The sequence below is a fragment of the Cebus imitator genome, unplaced genomic scaffold (genome assembly GCF_001604975.1).
Source record: "Cebus imitator isolate Cc_AM_T3 unplaced genomic scaffold, Cebus_imitator-1.0 Scaffold145, whole genome shotgun sequence".
In the NCBI taxonomy this organism is placed as follows: domain Eukaryota; kingdom Metazoa; phylum Chordata; class Mammalia; order Primates; family Cebidae; genus Cebus; species Cebus imitator.
The window spans coordinates 2,043,375-2,069,818 of record NW_016107460.1 but is presented as its reverse complement, the minus strand read 5'-3'; the positions used below and the strand labels follow the sequence as shown (position 1 = coordinate 2,069,818).

The following is a 26,444-nucleotide window of genomic DNA, read 5'->3' as shown; positions in this document are numbered from 1 at the left end:
TTTGTATTTTTTTTTTTTAAGAGACAGGGTCTCGCTATGTTGCCCACGGTAGTCTTTAACTTCTGAACTCAACTGATCTCCCTGCCTAAGCCTCCCAAACTGCTGGGAATACAGGTGTAAGCCACCACACTTGGCCTAAAAGACAGCTTTGAGATGAAATTTGCATGCCATACAATTCATTCATTTAAAGTGTATATAGTTCAGTGGTTTTTAGCATATTTACAGAGTTGTGCAACCATCACCACAATTTAGCTTTAGGGTATTTTCGTCTCTCCAAAATCTAACCTGTACCATGAACTGATACCACTAATCTACTTCCTATCTCTGTGGATTTACCTATTTGGGAGATTTCACATATAGAAGTCATACAATATGTGATATTTCCCTACCCCTCCTGACTTGGCATCTTAACATTGTCATTCCTTTTAACTGTACATTTTGGCAAACTCTATGTTATATTAATATTTTGTATAGTCAAGATGCATGTGGATATACACTTAGGTACACCTTTGATATTTTAATTTTGGTTACACTGAACTTAAATTTATCTGTAAAAGAGAAAAGACATCTTACAATGTTGAGTCTTCCTGTTGAAGAGAATGATATATTTTTTTCATTGATTTAAGTTTTATGTTCTCCCAGTAGCACTTTAAATTTTTCTTCATCTAGGTTCTCTGTATTTTTTAATTGAATTCATACCTATTGTTTCTTTTTGTATATTTTTTTTCTTTTGGATAGTTGAAACTTTTCTTTATTAGAGTAGAGATGAGTGGTTTTGTCAGTGTTTTCTTTATGTGACCTGTATAATAGGTAATTTTCCCTTAAGTCTGATATACAATGTAACTATGGATAAAGATATATATGAAACAAGGAAAATTTATTGCAAGAGCCAAATAGTGTTTCCAACAAATAAGCCCAGCGATTTTATTGTTATCCAAATTTTAAAAACTGAGAAAAGAAAGGAGAAAAACCAATGATGTTTGTTTTCCAAAGTTTTCTGGGAAGTTTTCTCATCTTGTTACTTTCTTATCCATTACTTTACAGCTACATGGGCTCTGGTCCATTTGTGTTAGAGCCAAGTTCATCTTGTTTTGAGGACTTTCTTCTACCTGGCAATGATTTCTCCTCACATTCTAATTCTCTTTCAAATCTCAGCTTAAGTGTCAACTCCTTTCCAAGCCTCCCTGAGTGAAGTGGACCTTTTCCTCCATTTTCTTTCACTGTACTTCATGCCCTGAGCACTCATCACAACCTAATAACATCTATTAACAACTTTGTCTGTCTCAGACACATAACGTAGATTCTCCAGTGCCTACCAGAGTACCTGGCACATACTATGCCTTCAATAAATACTTTTCAAAAAAAATGAATTCAGATAAGGCAAATTTAAACTTTCAGTTAATTTACACTGAATGTATATGCCAGGCCCAAGTCTTGGTGGATTTTACGTACTTCATTTAGCTAGTGACATCTAGTTAGCTCAGAAGGTCGCAGATTCAAAATTCCAAAGTCATTTCTAATCCTATAAAATTTCTCCTCCCACTTGAGAGTCTTGTCCCGCCCCCAGTGTCTTCTCATCCGTCGAGCTTCTGGGAGCCCAGGCAGGGTTACCCGGTGGAGCCTTCCGGGACCGAAGCGCATGCGCAGGCGATCTGCACATGCGCAATACTCATGCTGCTTCCGGGTTCCCTGCCTGGCTGAGGTGGCAGGAGGCGGGACGCGCTGCGCTATGGCAGAGGGCAGTGGGGAGGTGGTAGCAGTGTCGGCGACCGGGGCTGCGAACGGCCTCAACAATGGGGCAGGCGGGACCTCGGCGACGACCAACAACCCGCTGTCGCGCAAGCTGCATAAGATCCTGGAGACGCGGCTGGATAATGACAAGGTAACCGGGGCTGGTGGGTCCGGGGTCGCAGGTTCCCGCGAGTCTCAGCCGGGCTGGGGGCGTCGTCTGTCAGGGACCCACCGCCGTCTCCTTCGTCTCTGCTGCAGAGGGAGCCGCGAGTGACCCCAGACCTGCGGGCTCTGCTGCGCTGCGGGCGCCGGGCGGGTGAGAAGGGGGACCCCAGCAACCTCCGGAAAAGCGAAGGGGTTTCCTGGGTGTTCTCTCCACTTGAAAAGGTGCCTTAAAGACTCTCTGGATGGGATTGGTGAACGGTGGCGCCTCGAAAAGAGCCCTCCAAACATCCCTGGAGGCGTTTGGCGGTCTGAGCAGAGAGAGAGGAGGAGAGCACCGGACAGGATAGGAAATAGATGCAGAAGAGCAGATTGCAAGTTAAGGCAGCCCGAATGGGGATCAGGGAACCAAGAGAGCAGTGGTAGGCGTAAGGGAGCGTTTCCGTCGACAGGTGACAACTACAATCATTTGCAGCGCGAAAGAACTACCTTTGCCCATGGCTGAAATGAACTCATATCTACTGGTTTTTGTTGTTGTTAGCTAAGCACTGGCTATGATTTGTGGGCTCAGACTGTATTTCTTTAGAAGATAAACTGTCCGCATGCTTTAAGTACCTCCTGAAACTTACGTTGGCCTTTACACTCCTCACATACCCAGCTATCTCTTCTGTCCCCCCGAGTTGCTAGGTAAATTGGTCATGACGGTGTAACGTAAAGAAGAACGTACTGTATATCAAAATGAGAGTTTTATAGGTGAATATGAAAATAAGCTATCAATAAAAAATGACTCTTCTGTGTAAAAAAAATAACATTGCAATGTAATCGATAAGAAAGAAGGGCTTTAGGACCACCACTTATTAGACAGAACCACTAAATTTGTGCATTATGATTTGAGTAAGCCCCTTAACTAATCTCAGCTTCTGTTTAGGAATTGGGAATACTACTAGTAAGTTTCTCCTGGTCGTTATTTGAGAACTCAGTGAGAGACTCTAGGTGAAGTCCTTTGCAGAGTGCCTGGCTCTTATTGTTTCTTAACAAATATTAATTTTATCATAAAATTTATGAAGTGTTTAATATGTGTCATATTGGTATTTATTATATCATTTAAGACTGCTACTCAGATGTAGATAACATGGCCTTCTTATTACCATGAGGAAAATAAGGCATGAAGAGAGTGCAGCTAGGTTGTCATATAACTAGTAACTGGTGGAACTGTAATTTGCATCTGAGTCTGTGTGATTTCGTTCATTCAGCTTCTTTGAACCAGACCTTAGGACATTTCAAGGCTATGGTCAAAAGAAACTGCTTTACTTTATGGGCTTTTTTGGTACAGTAAGTATTTATAGTTGTAAACACATTTTGGCTTCCTCTTAAATATTAAATTGAATTTATATAAATAGCTTTACTACTTCTGTCAGTCCAGCCAATATTTCAAAATAACATAACAAACATGAAAGGAGAAGCCTACTAGAATATACATACAGTAGTGGAGTTGTAGAAATGTATATCTGTAGAATTTAGGGTACTAAGGGGATGTCTTGGTTCTTGGCTCTCTCCTCCATCCATGTTCTTTCTGTAAGAAAAATCTTTTACTTTCATGGTTTTAAATAGTAAAAAGCATGATTAATCTCAAATTTATAACTCTGTTTCTGACATCCACTGAGGTCCAGATTTGTAGAATCAGTTGTCTATATTATACCTCCAATTGGATACTGATTGACGTCATAGAACTTAACATGGGCGGAACTCTTGATTTTTCCCTAAACTGGTTCCACTGTTACTAAAGAACATCGCCAGGGCAGGGCACGGTGGCTTATGCCTGTATTCCCAGCACTGGGAGGCTGAGGCGCGGGGATCACAAGGTCAAGAGATCGAGACCATCCTAGCAACATGGTGAAACCCCGTCTCTACTAAAAATAGAAAAATTAGCTGGATGTGGTGGTGTGCACCTGTAGTCCCAGCTATTCAGGAGGCTGAGGCAGGAAAATCGCTTGAACCTGGGAGGCGGAGGTTGCAGTGAGCCGAAGTTGTGCCACCGCACACCAGCCTAACAACAGAGCGAGACTCTGTCTCAAAAAAAAAAAAAGAACATTACTATTTACCCAGTCAAGCAAGAAGCATATAAGTAATTTTGGATTCTTGTCACTTTTTAAAAAATATCTCCTGTCAGATCCATAAACATATACTATAGGTTCTACTTTGAAAAAAAAATTTTGGATAGCTTTTTTTTTTTTTTTTTAAACAAATCTCACTCTGTCCCAGGCTAGAGTCCAATGGAGAGAACATGGCTTTACTTCAGCCTTGACCATATTGCATTACTCCCCTGCTTAATACTGTAATGATATTGACCTGTGGTCTCAGGTGATCCTCCTGCCACAGTCTCCCAGGTAGCTGGGCCTACAGGCACATGCCACCACACCTGGCTAAGTTTTTGTAGAGATAGGGGTCTCACTATGTTACCCAGGCTGGTCTTAAACTCCTGGCCTCAAGTGATCCTCCCACCTTAACCTCCCAAACTGCTGGGATTACAGATGTAAGCTACCGTGCTGTGTTTTGGAATATCTCTTTTTCATTTGTACTATTGACATCTTGGTCTAAGCCACTATCAAATCATACTTGGATTATTTTAGTTTTTTCTCTTACCTGCCTCTTTTCTTACACCCCGCTACCATTCATTTTCCTTACAAAGTTGGAATAAGCTTTTATAAATATAAATCTGTATTACATTACTCCCCTGCCTAATATTGTAATAATTTCTCATAGCTTCAGTCATAGCTTCCTTCTATCACTTAGGGCCTTTGTACTCACTGTTCTGTCTGAAGAAGGCTTTGTCCCCATAACTAACTGCCTCCCACTTGGGCCTCAGTTCGAAGTCACCTCAGAGAGGCCTTCCCCTTTAAGCTCTTCCAAGTTCTGCTTCCAGTTATTCAGTTCCTAGCCTGGAGGCTTGCAGTACTTATTCTTAAATAGATCCTTTCAGAGATAATTAATGTATACATTATATATGTGTAAACTAGGTATATGCAAGTAAGTATGCATGTATATATTCCTTTTAAGTTTTTACCTATTGGTATCATAACTGTTTCTATGCTTTGACGTTTCACCTACTATATGTCAAAGCTCAGACCATGTAAGTGCATACATTTTTTTTTGTAGATGGGTATATCATAATTTATTTAACCAATACCTTAGAGATGGACATTTAAATTATTTCTAGTCTTTGCAATTCCAAACAATTCTGCAATGAATAATCTTGTTTATATAACATTATAAACAAGTAAGTGTGCCCTTATTGTGTCCAGGAAATAAGTATGTTTCAGTAACTTGAAGGTCATTCAATATTTTTTGGATATATTTTTTTAAATTTGTATTTGGGCTCTGGGGTACATGTGCATGTCCTGCATTCTGCAGGATTGTTGTATAGGTACATACATACCACAGTGGTTTGCTGTCTCTATTCTCTCCCACCATCACCTACATCAGGCATTTCTCCTGGTGTTATCCCTCCCCATCCTCCCCTCCCCACCCCTGTTGTACCCCCTCCTCTCCCCTTCCCCCACCCTGCCTAGCCCTGTGAGTGTTGTTCCCTTCCCTGTGCCCAAGTGTTCTCATTGTTCATTACCTGCCTATGAGTGAAAACATGTGGTGTTTGGTTTTCTGTTCTTGTGTCAGTTTGCTGAGAATGATGGTTTCTAGGTTCATCCATGTCTCTGCAAATGACACAAACTCATCATTTTTTATGGCTGCATGGTATTCCATGGTGTATATGTGCCACATTTTTTTTTGTCCAGTCTATCATCGATGGGCATTTGGTTGGTTCCAGGTCTTTGCTATTGTAAACAGTGCCACAATGAACATATGTGTGCATGTGTCTTTATGATAGAACAATTTATAAGCCTTTGGTTATATACCCAGTAATGGGATTGCCGGGTTAAATGGAATTTCTATTTCTAGATCCTTGAGGAATCACCACATTGTCTTCCACAATGGTTGAACTAATTTACACTCCCACCAGCAGTATAAAAGTGTACCTTTTTCTCCACATCCTCTCCAGCATCTGTTGTCTCCAGATTTTTTAATAATTGCCATTCTAACTGGCATGAGATGGTATCTCAATGTAGTTTTGATTTGCATTTCTCTAATGACCAGTGATGATGAGCATTTTTTTGTGTTTGTTGGCCTCATATATGTCTTCTTTTGAAAAGTGTCTGTTCATATCCTTCACCCACTTTTGAATGGGTTTTTTTGTTTTTTTCTTGTAAATCTGCTTTAGTTCTTTGTAGGTTCTGATATTAGCCCTTTGTCTGATGGGTAGATTGCGAAAAATTTTTTTCCCATTCTGTTGGTTGCCGGTTTAATGATTGTTTCTTTTGCTGTGCAGAAGCTCTTAAATTTAATTGGGTCCCATTTGTCTATTTTGGCTTTTGTTGCCACTGCTTTTGGTGTTTTAGTCATGAAGTCCTTGCCTATGCCTATGTCCTGAATGGCTTTGCCTAGGTTTTCTTCCAGGGTTTTTATGGTGTTAGTTCTTACGTTTAAATCTTTAATCCATCTGGAGTTAATTTTTGTATAAGGTGTAAGGAAGGGGTCCAGTTTCAGCTTCCTGCCTATGACTAGCCAGTTTTCCCAACACCATTTATTAAATAGGGAATCCTTTCCCTATTGCTTGTTTTTGTCCAGTTTGTCAAAGATCAGATGGTTGTAGATGCGTGGCGTTGCTTCCGAGGCCTCTGTTCTGTTCCATTGGTCTATATCTCTGTTTTGGTGCCAGTACCATGCTGTTTTGATTACTGTAGGCTTACAGTGTAGTTTGAAGTCAGGTAATGTGATGCCTCCAGCTTTGTTCTTTTTGCTTAGGGTTGTCTTGGCTATATGTGCTCTCTTTTGGTTCCATATGAAGTTTAAAGTGTTTTTTTCCAGTTCTGTGAAGATCAATGGTAGCTTGATGGGGATAGCATTGAATCTATAAATTAATTTGGGCAGTATGGCCATTTTCACGATATTGATTCTTGCTAACCATGAGCATGGAATGTTTCTTCATCTGTTGTGTCCTCTCTTATTTCCTTGATCAGTGGTTTGTAGTTCTCCTTGAAGAGATCTTTTACCTCCTTTGTTTTTTGTATTCCTAGGTATTTTATTCTCTTTGTAGCAATGGTAAATGGGAGTTCGCTCTTGATTTGGCTCTCTGTCTATTCTTGGTGTATAGGAATGTTTGTGATTTCTGCACATTGATTTTGTGTCCTGAGACTTTGCTGAAGTTGCTTACCATCTTAAGGAGGTTTTGGGCTGAGATGATGGGGTCTTCTAAATATACGATCATATCTTCTGCAAATAGGGACAATTTGACTTCTTCTTTTCCTAAATGAATTTCCTTTATTTCTTTTTCTTACCTGTATGCTCTGGCTAGAATTTCCAATACTATATTGAATAGGAGTAGTGAGAGAGGGCATCCTTCTCTAGTGCCAGTGTTTGAAGGGAATGCTTTTAATTTTTGCCCATTCAGTATGATATTGGCTATGGGTTTGTCGTAAATAGCTTTTATTGTTTTGAGATACGTTCCATCAATACCCAGTTTATTGAGAGTTTTTAGCATAAAGGTTGTTGAATTTTGTCAAAGGCCTTCCCTGCATCTATTGAGATAATCATGCGATTTTGTCTTTGGTTCTGTTTATGTGGTGAATTACATTTATAGATTTGCATATGTTCAACCAGCCTTGCATCCCTGGGCTGAAGCCTACTTGATCGTGATGGATAAGCTTTTTGATGTGCTGTTGGATTCTGTTTGCCAGTATTTTATTGAAGATTTTTGCATCAATGTTCCTCATGGATATTGTCCTATAGTTTTCTTTTTCAGTTGTATCTCTGCCAGATTTTGATATCAGGATGATGTTGGTTTCATAGGAAGAGTTAGGGAGGATTCCGTCTTTTGGTATTGTTTGGAATAGTTTCAATAGGAATGGTACCAGCTCCTTTGTATGTCTCATAGAATTCACCTGTGAACCCATCTGGACCTGGCCTTTTTTTTGGTCGTTAGGGTATTAATTGCTGCCTCAACTTCAGACCTTGTTATTGGTCTATTCATGGTTTCAACTTCTTGGCTTAGTCTTGGGAGTATGCAAGTGTCCAGGAATTTATCTATTTCTTCCAGATTTACTGGTTTATGTGCATAGAGTTGTTTGTAGTAATCTCTGATGTTAGTTTGTATTTCCAAGGAATCAGTGGTGATCTCCCCTTTATTGTTTTTTATTGCATCTATTCAATTCTTCTCTCTTTTCCTTTTTATTCATCTAGATAGTGGTCTATTTTGTTTATCTTTTCAAAAAACCAGCTCCTGGGTTTATTGATTTTTTTTAAGGGTTTTTTGTGTCTCTGTCTCCTTCAGTTCTGCTCTGATCTTAGTTATTTCTTGTCTTCTGCTTGCTTTTGAGATTTTTTGATCTTGCTCCTCTAGCTCTTTCAATTTTGATGATAGGGTGTCAATTTTAGATCTTTCCTTGTTTCTCATGTGGGCATTTATTGCTATAAATTTCCCTCTAGACACTGCTTTAAATGTGTCCCATAGGATCTGGTACTTTGCGTCTTCATTCTCATTGGTTTTAAAGAACATTTTTATTTCTGCCTTCATTTCATTGTTTATCCATTCATCATTCGGGAGCAAGTTGTTCAGTTTCCATGTGATTGTGTGGTTTTGAGTGCTTTTCTTAATTCTGAATTCTAATTGGATTGTGCTGTGGTCTGAGAGACTGTTATGATTTCCATTCTTTTGCATTTGCTGAGGAGTGATTTGCATCCAATTATGTGGTCAATTTTAGAGTAAGTGCAGTGTGGTGCTAAGAAGAATGTATATTCTGTGGATTTGGGGTGGAGTGTCCTGTAAATATCCTCTAGGTCTGCTTGGTCCAAATCTGTGTTCAAGTCCTGGATATCCTTTTTGACTTGCTGTCCCATTGATCTGTCCAGTACTGTCAGTGGAGTGTTAAAGTCTCCCACTATTATTGTGCAAGAGCCTAAGTCTCTTTGTAGGCCTTTAAGAACTTGCTTTATGGATCTGGGTGCTCCTGCATTGGATGCATAAATATTTAGGATAGTTAGCTCTTCTTGTTGCATTGATCCTTTTACTATTATATAATGCCCTTCTTTGTTTCTTTTGATCTTTGTTAGTTTAAAGTCCATTTTATCAGAGACTATGATTGCTACCCCATTTTGTTCCCCATTTGCTTGGTAAATCTTCTTCCATCCCTTTGAGTCTGTCTGAGTCTTTGCATGTGAGATGGGTCTCCTGAATACAGCACACTGATGGGTCTTGACTTTTTATCCAGTTTGCCAGTCTGTGACTTTTGATTGGGGCATTTAGGCCATTTACATTCAACATTCATATTGTTATGTTTGAATTTGATTCTACCATTTTGTTACTTGCTGGTTTTTTTGACCATTAATTGAGGTGGCTCCTTCATTGTGTCATTATTCTTTACCATTTGGTACGTTTTTGCAGTGGCTGGTCCTGGTTGTTCCTTTCCCTGTTTAATACTTCCTTCAGTAGCTCCTGTCAGGCAGGTCTTGTGGTGACGAAATCTCTCCGCAATTGCTTCTCTGTAAAGGATTTTATTTCTCCTTCACTTATGAAGCTTAGTTTGGCTGGATATGAAATTCTGGGTTAAAGTTCTTTTCTTTAAAGATGTTGAATATTGGCCCCCACTCCCTTCTAGCTTGCAGGGTTTCTGCTGAGAGATCTGCTGTGAGTCTGATGGTCTTTCCTTTGTGGGTGACTGGACCTTTCTCTCTGGCTACCCTTAGGATTTTTTCCTTCATTTCAACCCTGGTGAATCTGACAACTATGTGCCTTGGGGTTGCTCTTCTTGAGGAATATCTTTGTGGTGTTCTCTGTATTTCCTGGATTTGAATGTTGGCCTACCTTGTTAGGTTGGGAACATTCTCTTGGATAATATCTTGAAGAGTGTTTTCCAACTTGGATTCATTCTCCCTGTCACATTCAGGTACGCCGATCAAGTGTAGATTAGGTTTTTTCACATAATTCCATAGTTCTTGGAGGCTTTGTTCATTTTTTTTTCACTCTTTTTTCTCTAATCTTGCCTTCTCATTTTATTTCATTGATGTGATATTCTATCTCTGATATCCTTTCTTCTCCTTGATCAAATGTTGAAACTTGTGTATGCCTCATGAAGTTCTCATACTGTGTTTTTCAGCTCCATCAAGTTGCTTATGTTCTTCTCTAAGCTGGTTAAAAATTCTAGTTAGCATTTCGTCTAACCTTTTTTCAAGGTTCCTAGTTTCTTTGCATTGGGTTAGAACGTGGTCTTTTAACTCAGAGAAGCTTGTCATTACCTACCTTCTGAAGCCTGCTTCTGTCAATTTGTCAGATTCATTCTCTTTTTTTGTTCCCTTGATGGTGAGGAGTTGTGATCCCTGGGAGGAGAAGAGGTGTTCTGTTCTTTGATGGTTTCATCCTTTTTGTGTTGGTTTTTTTTTTGCATCTTCGTGAATTTATCTACCTTTAATTTTTGTCGTTGGTGATTTCAGGAGTCTCTGAGTGGAATTTTTTTCTATTGAGTTTGTAACTATATCTTTTTTGGCCTGTAGAGGGCGTGGCTGGGCTCTTTCGGGTTCAGTCAGGTTGTTGAGTGGGTGGTCCTTCCCTGGAGTTTGTTTGCAGGTGAGATTGGCCCCGCGTTCCAAATGGCGTCTCTCTTTCCCCAGCTGGATCTTCCTGGTTGGGGTCAATCTGGTGTATTTGCTGCCAAGCTCTCTAGCCAGGGCTTCAGTTTGAGTTCTGTGGAAGAGGGGCCTGCCAGGCCTTATGGTCTGTTTCCCCGCTTTCAACTCTGCCTCCCTCTGTGGGATGGTCCCTCCTGCTGGCGTTAGTCCAAACTCCCGCCCAGGTCCCTGCAACAACTTGGTGCACCCGGGCTGCTCAGATTTGCATTGACTGCCCACGTTGCCCCACTGTCTGGCAGGGCTCTCATGGACCGGGGGTTGCAGGAGGAATTAGGTAAGCACAGGATCCGAAACGAAGCACTGAGGGGGTTGAGACCCTCGGTTTCGGGGCGGGGGACACGCCTCCCCACCGTCCGTCTTGATTTGCCCCACAGGCAGCTCTCGCCCTGTGGCTCCTTCCCTGGGCCTAATTTCAGTGCTCTTATCAGTCCCACAGAAACGAACCCAGCACCTCTTTTGGAATTGTGAAGTCCTCTAGCCCTCAGCGTCTCATTTGCTGGGAGCTGCATTCCGGTGCTGGCTTCTGTAGGCCATCTCTTTGGATTGCTTAATAAAAAATCATTTGAAAATGATATCATTACATTTTGTCTTGAGATTTGGGAAACTTTTAAAAATTAGTTCCAGTAACTTTCTTGTGTTACTAATTGTGTAGGAGATGTTAGAAGCTCTCAAGGCACTTTCAACCTTTTTTGTTGAAAATACTCTGCGGACTCGAAGAAATTTACGTGGAGATATTGAGCGTAAAAGTTTAGCCATCAATGAAGAATTTGTAAGCATTTTCAAGGAAGTGAAGGAGGTACGTAAACTCTTTTCACTTAGCTTATATTGAGAACTTACTATATGCCTAGCTCTGTGCTATATATTTTTTTGAATTAGGTTGATATATTTGCTATGTATCATATTATATGTATATACTATGCCTAAATAGAAAACTTAGCTAATGTCTCTTGCTGCATCTGGGTCTTTATTTGTATTAATGGGTAATTTCCACACATATTAGTTCTTAGAAAGTTGTAACATTGTTCTAGAAGATTATCTTAGGAACTTTAGCTTTTTTAACAAAAAAAAATTAACATTTCCCTGAATGGCTTTCCAGTAGAAATATCCCCCTTTCTTGGGTAACAGCTTCTCTATTGGAGATTAATTAGAATTGAGTTACTTTTATTGTATCCTAAAATATGAAAATTTCAGATTAAGATCAATAGCTTCAATGTATTAATGATTCATCACACTTGTGAGTGTAGTCCACTCACCATAGGGTGAAAATAAATTTTATTTATGTTATATCTTATTTATGATGTAATATTTTATTAACTGTATTAATATATTATAATAATATATTTCTGTGAGTTATGGAAGTGTTGCGCATGGTTTCAATGAGTGTTTAATAAAAATAGATTGCTTTTAACAGCTTGGTAGGTTTTTATTAACTGAAGACTAATAATTTAGAAAGTTTTTTTTTTAAATTACATTAGAGATGGAAACTTGCTCTGTTGTCTAGGCTGGAGTGCAGTGGCTGTTCTCAGATATGATCATAGTACACTACAGCCTTGAACTCCTGGGCTCAAGCAATTCTTCCACCTCAGCCTCCAAGTAACTGGGACTGCAGGTGCGTGCCACCATGCCTGGCTGTTTTAAATACCATTTCCTGCTGAAAGGAACAATCTTACCGGTATCAGAAAGCAAAGATGCTATCTGAGACTATTGGATAAATGTCAAAAGGACTTTGGAGCTAATGTGAAGAGGATTCTACTGGCCAAAGATAGGACTATTTGATGGTCAGTAAGAATAACTACAATTGAATAACACTAAGAATAAAGATGTATTCATTTTTACAAAGTATTTGCCATTTTCCTGTGGTCGTATTCTCTAAAAGGAATGGACTGTTTTCTTTATGTTTTTTTCTAACACTAGATGTTATTCTTTTTAATAATTTCCAATTTTAAATATGGGATCTCTTGTCATGCCTTGACAAAAAAAATTTATGAAACTAAAATAAGGATTTAGCTAAGAGAAGAGAATCTTCTTTCTGTATCTAAGATATTTGATGTTACTTTTCTCCTTTTCAGGAACTTGAAAGCATAAGTGAAGATGTTCAAGCAATGAGCAACTGTTGTCAAGATATGACAAGTCGCCTACAGGTATTGTATAATGGCTAGATTTTGGCATAGTTTCTGCTATGAAGTAAACTTTCAGGTATTATTAGTTCTACAAAATGTATGTGTATCTAATCCATCATGCCCTGTGGGAAATTTGGATATAAATATAATGCTTATTCTTTAAAATTGTAGATATCTTTGTGTTTCTTTGGATAATGATTTATTAATGTTGTTCAATTAACTTTAGAGTCTTTATATTTTGGTCTAGCTGGTACAGAGCTTACTATGTAGAATTTTGATAAACCTTTCAATACCATAGTATTCTAGAAATCTAGGAGGAATGATTTTTTTAGTAAGAAGTCTTAGGAATAATTTCACTAAAGCTGTGCCTTATAAAGACCCAACTTACTTCTGACTTATGCATGGCCTAAACCAATTCTGCCAAAATATGTATTATTTTAGGTCTTTTTATTAAAACAATCCTAAACTTATAATTTGGCTACAGAATCAGCATTTGATTTAATTCCCCTCATTCATCTGATTTTGGAATAGTACATAGAACAGTTTTCTCCTAAGAGCCAATCATGATTATGTCTACTACCTTCACATTTTAACAGCAAGCTTTTATCTCTAAGAGTCTCCTGGAACCATTGGCATCAATAGTGATTCTCGGAAGAATCATTAATCTATGCATAGTCTGCAGATTAATCACAGGCTACTTGCAGCATCAGTTTGCAGGACTAGTTTATTTCTTGTTTCTCTAAAATTTTGTCTTTTCTGGTCTTGTCTAAATTTTGATATTCTTACTAACCTATCAGATATTATTGGCAGACTTATTGTCTCTTAGTCCAATCTTTAGATATTTGTTAATTTGACAATATTTAAATAATTGTATAATATATACTAATTATTTTTGCCATTTTACGTTTTTGGCACATATTTACTTTGTTCCTCAGTGGTTGATTTTGTTTTTCCCTTCTTTTTCTTTAACTTTTTTTTTTCCTTTTCTCATCTTTTAGCTTCCATGACTTAATGACTTTTCTCAAATTATGCTTTATAAGATTTTCTATATTGTACTTTGGTGTTTTTTAAGTAATAGTATGCTTTGTTAGATTACTCGGTTTCCGATTTTTAGTGGTAGTATCTCTTATTTTTTAATTTGACTTTAATTATATTTTTATACTTTTCATCATAGTAGTTTTAAATGTAAAAAATGATAGTATTTTTATTCTTTGTGCTATTTTAAAACAGTTTATAAGTATTTTAAATTACAACCCAAGTGTCTCCTTTTGTTTTGTCCTTTGTATTTTTTTTTTTTTTTTTTTTTTTTTTTTTTTTTTTTTTTTTTGAGATAGAGTCTTGCTCTATCCTCAGTGGCACGATCTTGGCTCACTACAACCTCCACCTTCTGGGTTCAAGCAATTCTCCTGCATCAGCCTCCCAGATAGCTGGGATTGCAGGCACCTGACACCATGCCCAGCTAATTTTTGTAGTTTTAGTAGAGACGGGATTTCTCCATGTTTCTAGGCTGGTCTCAAACTCCAGACCTCAAGTGATCTGCCTGCCTCAGCCTCCCAAAGTGCTGGCATTACAGGCATGAGCCACCACGCCTGGCCAGTCCTTTATATTTTCTTTGTACCTACGTCACATCCTATTTTTTCTTCTATGGTGGCATAGGCCTATTTTCATTCTTTTATCAGATCACCTTTATTGAGGAATAATTTATGAATGGTAATAAACTGCATCCATTCAAAGTGTTCAAACTGATAGTTTTGACAGTTTTATACACCTGTGAAATGACCATAATCAAGACATATAGAACATTTTCATCACCTACAAGAGCCTCTCATAGGTTTTTAATTGCATATTTAAATTATTTGATATTGCCTATTGTTTACATTCATTTTTGATCCACATATTATTTCTAATAGTAGGAGGTCCCTGATTTTGAAAGTTTTGTTTATTCCTTCAAATTTTGCTTAAAGCTAATTTATTTGGATATAGTGCTATTGGAATTCTAATGGTATATGCTCATAATATCAACTCTAATGTGTTTAGAGTTATTTATTCATAAAGAAAGTATTTCTTAGAGTATCTTCACTCTTCCTTTTTCTTATAGAATGTTGTTATAATGATTCATTTAATTATTTAATATTTTCTGAAATGCTTTGACTACGGTACCTTTTAGAAATTGTTAGAAAACATTTAAAATGTAATCAATAGCTTTATATGTGTTATTGTTTATTCCTTTGTGATTTTGCTTGGATAAATTATATTTGGATGCATATGTTTATTATTAATTGAAAAATAATCATCTTTAACATTTATGATAAATGGAAATCGAAGATAATAATCTTCATTAATATTATTAAATATTACTTTGGAATACATACCATAGCTTATAAATGAAGAAATCAAGAAATATGCAAAAAAATTTGTAAATTTTTGTTACGTAACATTGTGTTAAAGTATCATATTTCACTGATTAATAAATGACGTTGATTGTAAGGTGCACCCTCAATAATGACTGGACTAAAAAGCCAGTAAATGTTTTTTGATACTATTCCCTCGTTCATGAAGCATTCTTTTTTTCAGAAATATTAAAATGTAAATATATCTTTGACTTGAGGGAATACTATATTTTAAAAATTGTATAAGGCAGGAATGTACAAGGTTGGAAATGAAACTTTAAAGCTTAAGAAGTATAAGCATTTGAAAAGGTTATTGGCAGTCTAATAATTCTAAAAGATTACATTAGAACTATCATGTTGAACCCCATTCCTTAAAAGTCAGTGAGATAGCCAGGCGTGGTGGCTCACATTTGTACTTTCAGCATTTTGGGATGCTGAGGCAGAAGGATCCTTTACGAACAGACTGGGCAATATAGCAAGACCCCATCTCTACCCAAAGCTTTTAAAAAGTTAGCCAGACATGGAGGCACATGCCTATAGTTCTAGCTATTCTAGAGCCTTAGGCGGGAGGGTTGCTTGGGCCCAGGAGGTCAAGACTGCAGTGACTCAAGATTGAACCACTGTACTCCAGGCTAGACGACAGAGTGAGACCCTGTCTCTTAAAAAAAAAAAAAAAAAAACAAAACATAATTGATATGCAGAATTATCTAGGTTCAAATCTATTTTCTTAAACAATCTATTTCCTAGGAACTTACACTCAAAATAGCTTCATTTGAGGTGGTGATCTGACTCTGTTATTGACAGGATACCTAGAAAGCAGTAACACAAAGAATTTCTCTCACAGTTTGAAAACTGAGTTTATAGAGGATTAGGCCTCTGAGAACCCAGAACTGGAGGTGTCTAGGTCTGAGGCAGCTCTAGAAAGAAACCTTAGCAGCAGAAGCTTGATTCTTTATTATGGTGTTCACACATGAAAATGACCCAGTTTCTTAAGGTATTTGCTCTGGTATTTTCTCTTTAACAGGCTGACCTTCTATTTTTTGTTTTTGTTTACTTTACTACTGACTTAACTTATGCATCTTTCAGGCTCATTTAATATTCCTTCAAGGCGTGGACCCTATTTCTCTACCTGCCTCATGACTGCTTGCTTCTCTTCTCATTGTTTACTGCCTTATTTTTGTAATATTCCCTGGTTCAGATCTTTGAGAGAGAATCTCATTGGCTACACACTTGTCTTTTTTTTAAAGCCACTTCATGAATGTTTTCTAATCTTTGGAGAAAATCCTTTTTTAATTGATTTTGCGCTCTTGTTCCTTTCAACCCTGGCTTAAGAAAGGGAGCATTGCTTAGAATGAAAGTTGGTTAGGTACAGCCTTGTGTCCTTTAGATGGGACTAGCTCTGATCCTCACCAAAACCTTATATGGCAGGTAGTTTGTGTATTACAACTCTCAAACTTTTACCTCCATCTTACACGTTTCTATTATGCTCCACACTAGCATTTCAGTGACTTAGTTTACAACCCCATGTAGAGGTCTCGTGGTATCTCAGTTCAACGTGTCCATAAGTGCTGTCATGTCCTTTATTCTTAACTTGTTCTTTCAGTGCTTCTGTTGCACTAAAACACTTCATGAACTATTAAGTTCCGTAGCATCTGGATACCTTTTTGTTTCTTGTAAGCCTTAGCATTATGTGTATATTAAGAATTCTGAGTGTGTTCCTGCGATTAAAGTAGTGGATGAGCCTTGAAACATCTACATATTTCATTTTCTTATGCTTTTCTTTTGAATTTCACAGAGTGATCTCATTTAAGTCTAAATTTCAGTAAGTGGTAGTATTTGTTTTCTAAAATATCATAAAATTGGAATGTACTTATATTCGATATGTTTATAATTTCAGGCAGCAAAGGAGCAGACTCAAGATTTAATAGTAAAAACCACTAAGCTTCAATCTGAAAGGTAAGTTTGTTTTCTTACAGCCACCTTTTCAATAATTTGGAGATTGGATTCAAAGAAAATTATAACTCTAAATCAAAATTAAAGCAGAATAATAAAAAACATGATTCATAAGGTCCTAAGCTATTATATTGTCCAATAATCACTTACGCATAAAGGAGCATTAAACTTGATATTGAGGTTAAGAGATTATTTTTTTTTTGGAATAGAAGTGATGATGTATTGTTACTGTTTGCTGTGGATTTGAGAAATGATTGCTTTTTAAAATCTAAATGTTTTCATGTTTTAATAGTTTTATTACTATTTTTTTCGCAATCATTGTCTTTTATTTTTAAGCTAGGATTTATCCTCTCTGGTATAATTAAGACTTAATTGTATCAATTCTCCTCGTAATTTATACAATTGGTATATTATTGGTTGATTGAATGAATAAAGGTGAGTACAGTATGGGTTTGTGTAAAGTGTTGTGTTTAATATTGTTAAAACTCATAGCAATTGTGCTAAAACTCACTAACCATGCATCTCTCATGTGTGCACTAGTACAGAGGGGGAGAAGCATTATACTATGATGCAGCATACCTGTCTCCTTCTCAGTAGTTGGGTACATCACTTAAACCTTTTAGTATTCTAGGTATGTCATCAGTAATATGGAGACATTACCACTTTAACTGCTCATTTTGGGGTAGGTGAATATACTATAGTATAGACCACAGGTCATCAAACTATGGCCACAGGCCAAATCCAGCTCACTACCTACTTTTGTAAATCCAGTTTTATTGGAACACAGCTATGGTTGTGTTTACATACTGTCTCTGGCTGCTTTCACCATACTGTAGCAGAGTTGTGTGGTTAGAACAGAGAACATATGTGCCTTACAAAGCCTAAAATATGTACTATCAAGATTTTTACAGAAAAAGTCTGTGACTCCTGATGCAACTGGTGTGTTTTGTAGTTCAGATCAAGATCAATGGGTTCCCAATTATGATTTACCTATCATTATTATTATTTAAGTAGATCATAACTAGCCTTAAAAAATAAGTTAGGATAAAATAAAATAGAAAATAGTTTGGGTAGCTGGGTGGTGCACACCTGATGGTGGTGCACACCTGAAGTCCCAGCTATTTAGGAGGTTGAGGTGGGAAGATCATTTGAGCCCAGGAGTTCAAGGTTGCAGTGAGCCATGATGCTGCCACTGCACTCCAGCCTGGGTGACAGAGTGAGACCCTATATCTTAAAAATAAATAAGTAAAAATAATTTGGGTGAATATTATTTTCTGAAGTCTTTCTTTCCGTTTCTGGTAATGGTTTTAAATGGTTTAATATTATGGGTCATAGTCAAGAGTTTGAAAAACACTGCCCTAGACCCATGGCAAGTGCATGACCCCCAACTCCTTAGCTTCACATCCATTGATCTTGACATTCTTTTATATTGAGCCCTTAATCCTTCTTAACACAATTCTCTTCAGACTAAGACTGATGAAAGGCAAATTATAAAGAGTACAGAGGTGTAAATTTACTTGTCTAAGAGGATATCATGGGTCTTAGGGCTGCAAAGGACTCAGAGATCAACTGGAATGATCCATTGCAGTTAAAATGGTAACGAATGTAACTTACTTTTCTATCTTATAAAAACATGGAGAAAATGTGACATAATCAGCAAAATAAAATATATGTACCAATATTATTTTTAAAATACTATCTTTAATAGCACAAAAGAAGCAAACATTTTCTTTACACATATAGGAAATACATTATTGGATACTTGGAACATGTACCTTGTCTTAGACCTGTGGCTTTCAAACTACAGGTCGTTAAACCTTAGGGTTTCTTTGTAAGAAGTAGAAGGATAATAGAGTTTTGGAGGTCAGATTTTCTCACTCTAATTTTAGTTAGAGCAATTTCACTTTTACTCATTTAATATAATAGGATTCCATGTAAGATTTTGTTTGAAAAAAGGGTTTGAAGCAGGAAAATATAAAAATATTGCTCAATTTTTAAGACTAGTTGAAAGATAGAATACTAAATAAAATAGTCTCTTGATTTTATTCTTCGTGCCAGAGAAAAATCATAAAAAAACTAAGTATCAAAACTTTATAAAAGTTTAATCATAATTTCATGCATTTATATCCCCATTTTTTTACTAGCTATTGTCTCTTTCACTAAAATCCACTTTCACTCATTTTGTGGTTTGTACAAGCCAAAATGAGAGCAGGTTGATGTCTTTCTCAGATTTATAGAATTGGAAATTGCCCAGATAGAAATTAATTTTAGGAAGTCTGTCCTTAAATTCTCTTTTATCTTGTCGATATTGTCATCCTGTATTTTATAGCTGGATAAACAGTTGTACCCTCACATTGGTGGTTAATTACTTCATGTTGACCTGTAAGTCAGTTTCTAGTACTTTTCAGAGCACCTTCAATCCAATCCTTTTATGTTTAACGTTTAATCAAAGACTTGAGAGTATATATAGACAACTTACTTGGAAAATTGTTGATGACACAAAGTATGGAATGTTAAGTGTAAGGTATCAACAGAATCAAGCTCTTAAGAAAAAACGGGGCTGGGCAAGAGGGTGAATAGAATTATAAAAGGCTCAAAAAATGATGTAGGTTAAGAAAAATCAGAATTGTTTATTTAGAAGTGTAGGACTAAGAGGCACATGATGGCTGTCTTCAAATATTTGGTGTTCTTTCCCGTTTAAAAAAGGGCTAAATTTTATTATGTATTGCTGCTGAGTTTGAACTACGTTTTAAAGGAGAAATCTACCAGTGGCAAATTTTGACTTATGATAAGCAAGAATTTTTTGTCCCTTAGGATTTGAACAACTAGTTCTTCAAAGCTTTTTTGTTTAAATCACTGGAAATATTTAGTCTGATATTAGGTGTCATTGGAGCTATCTTTTATTTCAGTTTTCCTTTCTAATCTTTTATGTTACCATTCCTGTATCCCACACCTTATCCCAGTAAACATAAGAACCACCAAGGAGCTTGATAAAATGGTAAGTTTTGGCCTCCTCCTCAGAGAATCTGACTGAAAAAAGTAAACAATTATGTTTTTTGATTAATGACTCAGTAAATCTTGATTCAGGCTCAGGATTCTGCCCTTTTAACAGTATCCAGGTATTTTTATGCAATGGTCCAGAGACTATAGTTTGAAAGGCCTGGCCTTAGACAAAATATTATTCATATTTTAATTTCTTTTGTGTTATGTCCCTCTCCCCCCACCTTAATTCTCTCATCTCCTTGAAAACACATTTTCACTTTTTAAAAGTTAATCTTTTTTTTTGAGATAATTATAGATTCACATGCAGTTGTAAGAAATAATACAGAGATCCAAGGTAGTCTTTACCTTGTTTCTGCCAAAGGTAACATTTTACAGAGCTATACTATGGTACCACAGCTAGGATAATTACCTTGATACAATCTACCTGTCTTATTCAGATTTTGCAGTTTTACTTGACCTCACTGGTGTGTGTATATATTTTTATAGATTTTATTTTATCATATGTAGATTCCTGAATGCACCACCATAGTCAGGATATAGTACAGTTCCATCACCACAAATAACTCTCCTGGGGGTGGGTAGACAGTGGTGAGAAAAGTTGTAGACTAAGCCCATGGGAGGGATGGTTGACCCTGCAAAGCAGCCAGCTCTGTGAGGAGAGGCAATATTAAATTTTTTTTATCAGAATTAAGCCTGTGCCTTCACCATAAAATTAGATTGCATTTTATATTATAACAGTTCTTTTGAAAGAAAAGTTTTCTAGAAAAACATTCCCTATTAGAAACCTTGACGTGAATTCTTAGGTTAATGCTGAACACAAAAACAAACATTATTTTAATGAAAATTGCGACTAAAACCAAGATAACAGATCAGCAATCCTGTATGCAAAGCTTATTTAAACTTTTCCTGTTCTCAATTGAATGCTTTTGTTTTCGTCTTTAGTGTAATGTGTATTACAGCTGTTTACAATTGTTGATTTGATTGTCTTTTTTTCTCCTAAACCATGAACTCCTTGAGAACAGTGACAATTTCTTATGCTCTTTTTTTGTATTTGCAGTGCCTGGTATTTTACAGATTCAATAAGTAATTTTTGAGTAAATGAATATGAAAGCAACTATAAGGTCAGGAAAGGAATATAAAGTGAAAACTGAAAAATAAGCATTGTATATTGAAGCTTGTAATATGGGGCTCTAAGTAATGTATACAGGAGACAATATTAGAACATTGTGCTTCTGTTCATGTATTCTCAAAACTAAGCAAGGTTTATATTTATTATTTTAGTAAGCCTATGGAAGTGTTTTGGGCTGATATGCTTTTGGGAAGTGAAAATTCATGACATTCTAGTATCCCAAGAGCTATAGATATGATGTGCCAAGTGAACATTTGTGTGAATATATTTTAGGAAAATTGCATATCAGAAATTATGATAACCGGTCTGTAGGGGCTGGCAGGGAGTTGTTTTTTCATTTTAAAATATTATCTTTTTAACAAGAAACTTCATTAAACACGAAGATAGCTTTAGAAATAGAAATACTGTGGGATTACTTGAGTAATATATTCTTATTCAGACAAATGTATAAATGATATGAATATTTTCTGAACTGGGTTGGAAGGAAGTCGGTCATCAGGACAGCTGAGATGCTCTAATTGATAAAGCTCAATGTAGCATTTTCTTCACAGGACTGTAGGTTAGCATTTCCCTTTAATATTTCATTGGTAGTCAGAAGATGGGTTTTATTGATGATCAGGAAAGGCTATATGTACATGAACATACCTTTGTATTTTTAAAATACTACTGAAATCACTATTATATTTTTATTATCTCTTATAAGATTTATCTCTGGACTCAGAAAAATAATCTCTGGAGAATGTTTATGTGTATATATTTTTTTAAGTTCAATATGTGAAAATGGAAAGAATATAGGAATTAAGACAAAAACCTGAATTTTAATCAAAACCTTGGGTAAGAGATTATTAGATTTTTTATTTTGTACTGTTATTTCTTAACTTTCCTTAGCCTAAGTTTTTATGTCTGAAAGAAGGAAGGGAAAAATATCTATGTCACGGGGTTTTTGAGATGACTAAATGTTTTATGTAAGTTGCTGAACACGCTGCACGACATACATTAAAGAATGTTACCCCTCCCTTCTCCTCCCCTTTTATTGCACAAAGAAATCTATGTTACACATTTTATTTCTGCTTTTGCTCTGGCGACTAGGAAGCTTAGAACTATTTTGTGCTTAATTGCAATAGCTTTCCTCAGCTGTATTATTTACTTTCTCAGCCTTTCCCTTTATTTCTTACTATTTTAGTTTTTAATAGTTTTAATTAACTTTAATTACTTTGTAACTACATTAACTCAGGTTTTGAAATTGATGGCATAAAAATATAAAACTTTATCTTGGATAGATGGTTTTATATTGCATGGAAAAATACATTACAGAAGCATTACTAATAAAAAAGCAGGGGAACATCACATCTCCTTCCTTCTTTCTTCTCTCTCATTTGTACATTGTAGCAATATCTGAACAATCCAAAAGAAGGTATTACCAGTGACATGCTGGGGTCTAGCTCAGACAAGCTATAATAATTTTATTTCAGTCACATATATTGGACTGGAAATGAAAATTTGAGGTTAAGGCATAGTATGGCTTATACCTTTCTTGTGATTATGATGAACATGCTCTAAGGGAAACAGTATCAGGAAAAATTTGGAAATAATCTTTGGAAGTAAGTATTTCAAAAATTGGGTTTGGAGATGGATGGATGTTTTTTTAATGAAAATTTTGTCTGATTGAATTTCCCCCATCAATACAAAAGAACTTTTTTCCCTTTNTAGAGACAGGATCTCCCTGTGTTGCCTGGTCTGGTCTTAAACTCCTGAGCTCAGGTGATACCTTGGCCTACCAAAGTGCTTGGACTATAGGTCTGAGCCATGGAACCTAGCCATACATTTTCCATTTTCATTACAATGACATTACAGTGATTGCATGTTCTTTCTTTTATAATTATGTGTCTTTCCTTGAATTAGAAATTGCTTATTTTTTCATCTAATTAATATTTAAAAGTATACCATCCTTTTCAAACTGACTGACAGAATTATGAAACCTCTCAAAATGTTGAATAACAAGAAAAGGTTTCATTTTTTTTTTTTTTTTTTTTTTTTTTTTTTTTTTTTTTTTTTTTGTGGGCACACTTCATTTAAAGTGGCTATTGCTGTTTATTTCCTGATTTAACTACATTTATCAACTAGATAGACTTTTTCTACATTCTCGTTCATTCTACCTAGAATTCCATTTCCCAAAATTCATTTGTTGAAAACTCATTTGTCCTTTAAGGTTCCATCTGTTGTTTATGCCCATCATATATTTCAGAATATTTTACAAAATTTCAGAATTTTAGGCTATTGTGTGTGTATGTGTGTGTCACACATGCATGTACATGTTCCTTGAGAATGTATATATGTATGTACATATATATGTTTCAAAGAAAGTCTTTCTTACTTTGAAAAATACTTCAGCTTATATGAAATTTATTACACTTTTGTACTTCACAGTTTTATTATCTGGCTGTTTTCCATGTTCACCCAGGAACCTTTACTCAGTCACCAGAAAAAAAAAAAAATTAGTTTCTTCTTTATACTCCCACAACACATTATTCTTCTAAAATATCAGTGACATTCTGCACAGAAATAGAAAAAAATCTTACAATTCATATAGAAATGCAAAAGAACCTGGATAATCAAAGCAATCTTGAGCAAAAAGAAGAAAGCTGGAGGCATTATACACTACCTGACTTCAAAATATACTACAAAACAGCATGGTACTGGTGTAAAAACACGTAGACCAATGGGACAGATTAGAGAGCCCAAAAATAAATTCATGCATTTACACCCAACAGATTTTCAAAAAAGGCACCAAGAACACACATTGGGGAAAAGACAGTGTCTTCAATAAGTGGTGTTGGAAAGACTAGGTAGCTACATAAAGAAGAATGAAACTAGACCCTTACCTCTCACCATATATAAATATAAACTCTAAATGGATTAAAGAGTAAAATATACAACCCCAAATTATATAACTACCAGAAAAAATATAGGAGAATTGTTTCACGAAATTGCACTGGGGCAAAGATTTTTTAAATAAGACTTCGAAAGCACAGGTAACAAAGCAAAAATAAGATGAATATTAAGGTAACTTTCAGATATCAGTAATAGGATGATTAACAACATATTTAAATCTGTTTAGACTCAATTGGGTGATTTATCATTTGAAATAAACAGAACTTTGCTGCCACCTGGAGGATTTTTCCTTGTAAGTGTCTTTATTCAGTAGGAGCATTCAACTTTGAATTTAAAACCTCCCATCCCAAAGGTGCAAATCAAACAGAGATGGGAGATGCATTGTTCCATCTATACAAATAGTGTTTATGTTTTTTTAAATTCTTATTTGAGTTTTATTTAATTGTGGAATATTACTATCCTCTGATAATTACTAGTGAAATACTTTTATAATTTTATTTGTTTTCAGTTCTGAGATACAGAAACCAGGAATGTTGAGTTTCTGTTCAAGTAGTTCATGTTGCTAACTGGCCTGTAGGTATTGATACTGATTCTGCTCAGTCCCATAGGTCCTTGACTGTGCCTTTTTCTAACTCTCAGCTAGTTTAGGTAGGTTGGATTCAGAAAATATAATTTAAGAGGTTTTTTTATAACTATGTTTTGTAGAAAAAGTGGAGAAGACCAAAGTCGATAAGTGATTTTAGCAATTTATGGATAATTAACAAAGCTCTTCTCTTTCCAACATAAAATAAACTAATTTGATTTTTGATATGTACTTCATGTGAAAACTTTAAAGGCTTAGGAATTGTTTTAGTGACTGAAAAGAAATTGGTTGTAAATAGGTACATATGTCTCTCTTGTAAAGGCAATCTAGCAAACTGCAAGGTAAACTATTTAAGTACTTGTAAGTAGCTGTAAATTTGTAATGGAGGGACCATGCATGGACTTATTTTTTCTTTTGCATAATGATCAACTCCATTTATCATGTGCAGTTATCTGAAATAGAACAATATTAGCTAATTTTATCACCTACATGTCTGGTAAAATTCTAATATTTGAGGCAGAAACAAGATTTTTGAAAATGTTGAAAATTTTTCATACCTTTGTTTTTAAAAGTTATGTCTGAGATAGAATTCATTTTAAAGCTATGTAACTGCATAGGATGCTTGATTTTGTTGTTTGTTTTGAAACTTACAGCCAAAAATTAGAAATAAGAGCACAAGTTGCAGATGCCTTCTTATCCAAGTTCCAACTGACTTCTGATGAAATGATTCTTCTCCGAGGTACAAGAGAAGGACCCATTACTGAGGTATCCTGGCTTTCTGTTATAATCATTTAAAGTTTAATAGTTACAGGTAATAGAGAGAAATTGCTTTTTTGAAGCTTTATTTTCCATTAAAAAAAGTTTCATCTGAAAATATTTTTATGTTTGGAAATTTAAGTTGTGTATTTTAATTCTTAATTTTATTTTTCTAAGTTATGTACTTTTTAAAAGAGTCAATAAAGCTTATAAAAAGAAAATCTGTGTCACCTCTTTTACTCTTCCTTCCAGGTCTTTTGTCAACCATTTTCAATGTTATTAATTGCTTCTTTTGTAAATTCTATATTCTAGATCCATAGTAAAAAAGAATATGCTTTGATTTTCTATGTTAACTATTTTCTATTGATTTGCTATCGTGAACTGTGAGGATTTAGCTTTCCACCCACTCTGTGTCCTCCCCCAACACAGACAGTACACACATAAGTTCTCTTTATCTCCTTCATATGTCATAGTACAGTTAGAACATATTTTCTATTTTCTTTTTCTTTTTTTTTTTTTGAGACAGGGTCTCGCTGTGTACCCCAGGCTGTTGTGCAGTAGCATGAACACAGCTCACTGCAACCTCAACCTTCTGGGCTTAAGTGATCCTACCACCTCAGCCTCCTAGGTAGCTAGGATGACAGGCATGCACCACCACTCCTGATTTTTTCTTTTTTTTTGAGATGGAGTCTTGCTCTGTCGCCAGGCTGGAGCACAGTGGCGCAGTCTCGGCTCACTGCAAACTCCACCTCCTAGGTTCAAGCAGTACTTCCGCCTCAGCCTCCCAAGTAGCTGGACTACAAGTGCGTGCCAAACGCCTGGCTAATTTTGTGTGTGTGTGTTTTTAGCAGAGACAGGTTTCACCTTGTTGGCCAGGATGGTCTCGATCTCTTGACCTTGTGAACCACCCTCCTCGGCCTCCCAAAGTGCTGAGATTATAGGCATGAGCCATCATGCCCTCCCACTCCTGATTTTTTAATTTTTATGTTTAG

At 36.1% G+C, this 26,444-nt stretch overlaps 1 protein-coding gene across 1 annotated transcript in view; it reads left to right on the top strand.

Moving 5' to 3' along the window:
* The first annotated feature begins 1,638 nt into the window (after window positions 1-1,638).
* Window positions 1,639-26,444, top strand: part of COG6 (component of oligomeric golgi complex 6) — a 99,954-nt gene continuing 75,148 nt past the window's right edge. Inside the window, exons 1-5 of the mRNA XM_017542440.2 lie at window positions 1,639-1,882; window positions 11,279-11,422; window positions 12,696-12,767; window positions 17,034-17,092; window positions 25,350-25,461. Of these exons, the coding sequence (XP_017397929.1) occupies window positions 1,640-1,882; window positions 11,279-11,422; window positions 12,696-12,767; window positions 17,034-17,092; window positions 25,350-25,461 (630 nt within the window). The 5' untranslated portion in view covers window position 1,639. The remainder of the gene's footprint in view (window positions 1,883-11,278; window positions 11,423-12,695; window positions 12,768-17,033; window positions 17,093-25,349; window positions 25,462-26,444) is intronic.